Source organism: Parasteatoda tepidariorum, chromosome 11, assembly GCF_982258835.1.
Source record: "Parasteatoda tepidariorum strain Cologne lab strain chromosome 11, Ptep-v5.0, whole genome shotgun sequence".
In the NCBI taxonomy this organism is placed as follows: Eukaryota; Metazoa; Arthropoda; class Arachnida; order Araneae; family Theridiidae; genus Parasteatoda; species Parasteatoda tepidariorum.
Window position 1 is genome coordinate 15,396,098 of NC_141765.1, and position 8,120 is coordinate 15,404,217.

Genomic DNA, 8,120 nt, shown 5'->3' on the forward strand with positions numbered 1-8,120 from the left:
GGGCTACGGTCAGTGTGCGGGTGGGTGACCACTTGGATCAGTCTGCGTAGGGACCGAGGGTGTGCGGTATTGGTCCTCGTTAAACTGTGCTACCGTAAAGTGCTCGACTTCGCGCGCAGGTCGTCGGGCTACCGAAGCGGGGGTGCCATCCCTTCCGCAGAGGATCAAAATTGTGATGGCATGTCTTCGGATCATCCTCCGGGATGTTTCCCAGACCGTCGCCAATAGCCCATTGTGCAGCTCTAGTGCGACGTAAAGTAACAACAACAACAACAACATCAAGAAACTTTGTACTGATTTTCTTTTAATCTGTAAAGGACTCAAGTCATGCAATCACCCTGATTAGAGCCGCGGTGGCTCAGGGAATAGAGCGTTCATTGCCCAATAAGGTGACCCAGGATCGAATCCCAGTGGTGACTGGTTGATACGAATTCTGCTTCCGGATCGCACTGACCACAGTAGTGACGTAATATATTCTCAGTGGTAGACGGATCATGGGTTACAATCCCCTTGCCGTGAACCGCGGTGGCTCAAGAGACAGAGCATTCGCCTCCCAATGAGGTGAACCGGGTTCGAATCCCAGCTATGGCTAGTCGATACGAATTCCACAATCAGTTCGCACCAACCACAATGCTGACGTAAAATATCCTCAGTGATTGACGGATCATGTGTTAGAATCCCCTTGCCGTTAGGCTAATCGTGTGAGGCTTCCGTGGTTTTCCTTTCCATGTAATGCAAATGTGGGTTGGTTCCATCAGAAAGTCTTCCACGAAGGCTACTTTATCCCAGTGCTGGATTCAATTGTTCCCTTGTCTTCTGGGTTGGGTTCAAAATTACAATGCTACGGATTTGAACACTGGTAGTCGTAAACTTAGAACTGGATTGACTGTTAAATGCTGGATGTAAAACAAAATATAACATCTTCCTGATTAATGAATTTTTAATTTATCGAATTCTTCTGCGCAATGGTATCCAATTGATGGGAAAAAATACTTCAATATATTTTATAAATATTGTGTTTTAAAAGTAGAAAATTTTAAAAGAATTGAATCATATTATGAAGTATACATTTCTTATGTTAACTCATAAAGAATGTAATAAGTTCAGAACTTAATTTTGCTATTTCACTTATTAAAACCATTTTAAGAGCATATGAATTAAAATGAGTTGATAATTATAATTTCAATTTTAAGAACAAATATATTGAACTTCATTATTTACAATTTGTATGTTGTAAATATTTTACTGTTGTTTTCGTTGAAAAAAAATCCCAAGTTTATTGAACTGCAAAAGTATGTTTGCTTTCTCAATCATTTTAAGGAAAATTTGAGTGGAAGTAATCTTTCAGTCTCAACAATTTTCCGCTATGCTTTGCTGATTACAAAACGCTTCAGTAGCCCCACGCAGGTTAAGTTTAATATAAATATTATTTTTTCAGATTACTTTTTTATAATAACAATTTCTCTCTCTTTTTGTGCAAACAGGACTTAAAGAAGGTAGAATTTTAACCATGCATGATGTAAATAAATATGACCTCAACCTTTTACCCCCCGTGGCTTTTGATCTGGTTCTTTCACATCAATGAAAATGTAAAAATACTTCCCCTTGCTTGGAAGTTTAAATCAGGTCAGATATCATCGCCAATCTAGATTCCACCGTTTCCAAATCCGGATCAACCTACCTATCTGGCGTTCAAGATGCGATTATTGGCGATTTGATGTGATCTCCTGTGTTTCTTGAAAAATTCTCATTATCTTCTTAAGCTTCACTTACTACAACTCTCCTCTGTTCCGCGAGGATAGATTTATTTTTCTTTTTTACTCTTCAGTAGTTTATGCCGGGAAAATGGCAACTTATTCGCATTTTTGAACCATCACCAAAGGACGCGTTGTTTTTGTTTGAAGTTCTCACAGATTGATTCGTTATGTGTGCATTTCTTTTTCGAAAAAATATTTGTAATTTTTGCTTCTTAAATCATTTTATATTCGTCTATTTCTGTTTGGTTCAAAATCAAGTCTCAGCGGACGATAGAAGACCCATATATATTGTGGCTCACATGGTGAATTCAATTTATGAAATGGAGGAGCATTTAGCGAGGGGTGCAAATGCAATTGAAGCAGATCTTACCTTTTTTTCGAATGGATCGGTAAAGCAAATTTATCATGGATACCCTTGTGATTGCTATAGAGTATGTGATGAAAAAGAAAACTTTGCGAAGTACTTAAATCATATTCGGGACTTAGTAAATCCAGATCATTCGGATCGTAAGAGAAGTTTAACATTTTTATTTTTAGATTTGAAGCTTGGTGATGTAGTAAGATCGGAAAAATATAAGACAGGAGAAGAAATAGCAAAATATTTAATCACTCATCTCTGGAGTAACGATTTAACAGAACCGCATATCCACGTATTACTGTCAATACCTCATGTTTCAGATGCCGAAACTATAAGAGGTGTTAGAGATACATTCACCAATTCAAAACGCGAATCAACGATGCAAAAGTTAGGATTCGATGTTGGATTAAACGATGATTTAAACAATATTCGACGCATGTGGGTCAAATTAGGAGTTACTGAAAATCGTTGGCAAGGTGATGGTATTACTAACTGCTTAAGAGCATTTCGTGATGATAACAGACTTCGACATGCAATTCGAATAAGAGATTCAGGAACAGCGTTTATTGATAAAGTTTACGACTGGACATTAGATACTACTGCTCAAATTCGAAGATCGTTAAGAGCTGGAGTAGATGCTATTTTAACTAACTTCCCAGAACGAGTTGTGTCAGTGCTCCAAGAAAAGGAATTCAAAGATAAGTATCGATTAGCATCAACTGATGACAACCCTTTTTCACGAGTTTTAACAACACCTTTCAAAAGTATTGCACCACCAGACAATATGAATACGTACGTGTCATCTTTACGAGAAATGACCATAGCTCTCATGGGATATGCATGGGATTTTTATAAGCTTCGATTACAGCGGCCAGTAACTTTATTTCCGTTGCTCCAAGAAATACTTAGCCGTGCCGTGCCTGTGTTGAGGGCATACACTAGAGCTCTAAGGAAAATGTCTCGTAAATCTCTAAAGCAATAAAACTGGAAAAAGTTCATTGTCCTGGTGCGTGCATATTTTACCGATTTATTTAAAAAAGTGTGTTTAATAGTTTCATTGTAAATTAATTTATTATATTTATTAGCTAGACTTATAACCAATAAGAACTTTGTTGATGCTGGTCATCAAATTATCAACTTTTTATTTATTCATTGCTGTTTGCAAAGATCTAACTGATGTTACGCGAAAAATTTAAACTGTGTTATTTTTGTAATATATTTCTGAAGATAGCGACAGTAAATACTATAAAATCTATGACTTAGTGCAGTTGATTTATTTCATCTACACTTTAAGAATAAATGCAAGGAGACAGGGGTAAGTTATGATTTGTTTTTTAAAAAATTTAAAATTGTAAGTATTTTAGTTATAAACAAGTTGAAAAGAAAACAAACTACTTCCCAATAATTGTTACTATAATAGTAAGATTAGTCTCGACATACTTGAAATTCGCATGGATCTATTTGATCATTTAATCCAAGCATATTTATATTGTTGCTTTTGTGGTACAATTAATTGTCTGATAGTAGAAAATAACATGCTTCACTTTTTATGCTCACTTTTCTTAAAGATGTCTGGCCATTCTGTTATACAGAATAAAGCATATCAGTGTCAAAGCTAGCTAAACCTTTTTTGAATGCGTGTTTTAAAAAAAAGCACGCTTTAAGAAATGAATGCGTATAATTTCAAGTTCTTGTCTGTCGGAGGTTTTTTACAAATCAAATTATTAATCGCATAATAAGTAAATATATATCTTTATTTTTTACTGTTCTACGTATAATGAATTCTGCTTAAAGTAATTAATAACTATTATGAAAACTAAACGATGGTCGATGACATACGAGTTCTTATTAGAAATATCTGTTATGGACAGTTTTCGAAATAAAAAAAAATGAATAATATGAATAACTTGTGATTTATGATTGGATTTTTACTTTATATAATTATATGCCTCATATCCTTAAATATGCCAATTAATACGTGCAGACGATATTTTAGGATGCGAAATCAGACATTAAAACATACTTTCTCAGAATAAGCATATCTTTTTTTCCTCGACGGATTCAGATTCTTGAAAATATGGGGTATATCCGCAATATGGAGCATATGGTTCAAATAGTTTGGTCAGGAGAATGGTCGAAAGTAAGGTTAGGTAAAGTTAGGTTTCATTAAAAACAGTCGAACATTTTTTAAATTGTAAGGATACAAATTTTAGCATCATTTTAAGGAATAAAGTTTTAAACGGCAAAATTCAAAATTTGAATGAAATTGGTCAATGGGTCTTGAAAAACTTAAATTTTAACTATACGATTTTACACTGCATTTCTTTTGTACACTTCCGTGAATAATTTTTAGGTCTCTTCTTTTTTATCCAATTTGTAATCTAAACTTTTGTATATTGTTCATTTTTTCCAAGACACAACAATTTTCAATTAACTTTAATTTTCGTGAACAACGCTGCTTCCATGCGCTAAGAAGCGTCTGCTTCATGCATATTTCTGATCCAAATTTTAAGTAAGGTAATGGATGATTCACCTAGCTATTTGAATGAACCTTGTGTAAATCCAACATGAAAAGTGCTACAAAATGTACAAAGCTTCAAAAGAAAAATAAATAAATAAAATTAATATCGAGAATAAGTCTATCTAATGATCTTTCGCGCACTAGGATTCGATTTTAATGGTTTGAGGGCCTAATATTTAATATTCTAATTTATTTGTGCAGACGATTTTTTAAGTTACGAAGTCAGATTCGTAAACTTGCTTTTTCTAAAACAAACATACCTTTTTTTCTACCGATTTGTCCCGTAGTGGACTGATCGTTAAGACACGATTCCCAGCAGATCACCGAAGTCAAGCATCACTGGCTGCGGTCAGTGTGAGGATGGGTGACCACTTGGATCAGTCTGCGTAGGGACCGAGAGTGTGCGGTATTGGTCCTCGTTAAACTGTTCTACCGTAAAGTGCTCGACTTCGTGCGCAGGTCGTCGGGTTACCGAAGCGGGGGTGCTATCCCCTCTACGGAGGATCAAAATTGTGATGGCATGCCATCGGATCATCCTCAGGGATGTTTCCCAGACAGTCGCCAATAGCCCATTGTGCAGCTCTAGTGCGACATAAATGAACAAATAAAATTTTCTACCGATTTGGATTTTTCACTCTCAAAATGAGGGGGGGGGATAAGATCTGCAATTTGGAAAATATGGTCAAATAGATATTTTCGTTGCTGATCACATGATATCGCGTGACGAACTTCTTCCTTAGAGTTTGAGTCAATAAAACAGATCAAGTGGTAGCATTAGCAAGAGTCATATTAGCATTTAACTTTTGTTGCAGAAAATATGTTTTTCAAAATAACAATAATGCATAGTTTATTAAAATAAACTTATTGTGAAATTTAAAAACTAAAATATGTATGAAAATTTAACTTAAAAGATATATGAAAATTAACTTTTATCTATATAGATTACCACTTTTCAATGATATAGTACTACAAGCATGTATAGTGACAACGAACATGTTAAGTCAGTAGAGCAGTTGAAATTTCAGGTCCGTATAACGTTAATTTCCCCGCCCCCCTTCCACAACTAAAAAAGTGGTAGGAAAATTTCTAAGCGAGCAATCGAAAACTCACTTCATTACATTTCCAATTATGCATTTGAAAATAAAATTTTGTCAGGAATCTCTTGGCGAGGGATTTCTATGTCCAGAATATTAAATGGGAAAGGCAAACAGTGAGTTTTCAACCATCCGTTTAGTACTATTCTTTTTAGTTTTGGGAGGAGGTTAGGTTTTTATTATTTTTTTTACGAATTTTGCCATATCTCAAAGTTTTTAGGCGAATCGAAAAGTTTTTGCACACAATTATGAAATTTGTTTATTCAAAGATAATTCCATGCAAAAGAAACATTAATATATATTTTTTTAGAAAATTTTTATTATTCATAATAATTTATCATTTCTTATTCCTTGTTAAATGACGATCGAAACATTTGTGGATTTTTTAACATCGTTCCACAATTTTTACATCGTTTTAAGCTTATGTAATTTTAAAGAAAAAATACCAAAATTTGAATGAAGTCGATCCATTATTTTTTGAGTAACAAAATTTGAAAAGTAGTACTTTTAATTTATTTTTCAAGAACTATTCCGCCGATTTCCTTCGAAGTTTTGAATTTCGTCATTTATTACGCAGATTAAATTGGTGTAAAAATTTGTATACATTAGAATTCAAATTGTTCGTCAATAAAATAATTAAAAATAATTTTTATACAGAATTATTTTTGTGTAAACAAGTTTTATAATTGTTATTATAATTTTTTTTTAATCGCTTCATTAGTTCCATAAGAATTTTATTAATCATAGTGGGACTATATTTTCTAATGTGTCTTGCCCCTTCCCATGTTTCGGGGGTCAAGAATCCGAATCCGTTGGGGGAAAAAAAGATATGCTATTTACTCATAGAAAATACGTTTTTGAGTCTGGAGTTAATAACTTAAAATATCGTCTGCACAGATTAATTTGCAAATTTAATGTCAGATCCTCGAACCATTAATATTGAGCCCTAATCCGTGAAAATACGATTATTAAATCAAAAGTTATTTCGGGTGTTCACTTCTTTTTAACTTGCGCATTTTGAACGACTTCAAATCTAAAAATGTCCCGCAGTGGACTGATCATTAAGACACGGCTCCCAGCAGATCACCGAAGTCAAGCATCACTGGCTGCGGTCAGTGTGCGGGTGGGTGACCACTTGGATCAGTCTGCGTAGGGACCGAGGGTGTGCGGTATTGGTCCTCGTTAAACTGTTCTACCGTAAAGTGCTCGACTTCGCGTGCAGGTCGTCGGGCTACCGAAGCGGGGGTGCCATCCCCTCTGCGGAGGATCAAAATTGTGATGGCATGTCTTCGGATCATCTTCAGGGATGTTTCCCAGACCGTCGCCAATAGCCCATTGTGCAGCTCTAGTGCGACGTATATGAACAAATCAAAATAATCAATCAAATCTAAAAATAGCTATTTAAAATTATATAATTTCAAGGTACAGTCGGGATGGTTTTTGCCTACTTACGAAAATAGACACAATTCGAAATGCGCATTTACGAAAATGGACTTGGCTCAAAATGAGTTTTTAAGAAAATGGACACAGCAAAAAATGCACCTTTCCAATGTTCAAGTCAACTTTAACAACTAAACGAGGTATTTCTTCGTAACTTTACTTATTTAAATACTAAGCATAATCTTTACGGAGCAAAGTCCTTAATTTCGGGGTGATACGGTATATAACAGGTGTTAATTTTCAAGTGATGTGTTCGTATTCAGAACCCTGAACGATAAAGTAAGTTTTAAAACTCTAAATTCCAACAACGTAAATTTACTACCACTATTATAAATTTATAGGACCCATAGCAACTTTGTAAAAATAACAGTTTACATATAAAGTCTTCTTAAGAAAAGTCTATGCATCAAGGGATTTATTCAAATGGACGATATCACACTACAAATTATTTGGATTCTTAAGTTTATTCTTTAAAAGAAAAGAACAATAATATAAAAAGAAGCTTAAAAAACGGAGATTCTATATCCATTTTCTTAAACACGCATTTTTCGAGCTGTGTCCATTTTCGTAAGCACGCATTTTAACCTGTACATATTTGTAAACACGCATTTTGAGCTCTGTCCGGTGAGCTTGTAACTCCTTACACAACTTTTCAAGACGTAGATTAAAGCACGATATTCTAGACGTTTCGATATTTATTTTAGAGAGAAATTTCCTCTTTAAAACAGCTGTATAGCTAAATACCAATCTTCGCCCAACTATGATAAAGCAAAGAAAATGAGAACCTTCCTAATTTTTCCAGTCAGGACCGGATGCTGTAATATATCGGCGTTAAGCTTTTTATTCTGGTTCCAGCTCAGAATGCGTGCTTACAAAATTGAACATAGCTCAAAATGAGTGTTTATGCATATGGACATAGCTCAAAATGCGCGTAAGGAGAGGATGGTAAT

General features: G+C 34.7%; 1 protein-coding gene across 1 annotated transcript; it reads left to right on the top strand.

Annotated features, from left to right (window-relative positions):
- The first annotated feature begins 1,516 nt into the window (after positions 1-1,516).
- On the top strand, positions 1,517-3,370 carry LOC139424845 (dermonecrotic toxin StSicTox-betaIB1i). Its single transcript, XM_071187818.2, has one exon. The coding sequence runs from the start codon at positions 1,925-1,927 to the stop codon at positions 3,095-3,097; it is 1,173 nt and encodes a 390-aa protein (XP_071043919.2). The 5' UTR covers positions 1,517-1,924; the 3' UTR covers positions 3,098-3,370.
- The last annotated feature ends 4,750 nt before the right edge of the window (positions 3,371-8,120 follow it).

Coding starts and splice junctions, on each gene's coding strand:
- LOC139424845 (XM_071187818.2), top strand. CDS start 1,925: ATGTGTGCATTTCTTTTTCGAAAAAATATTTGTAATTTTTGCTTCTTA.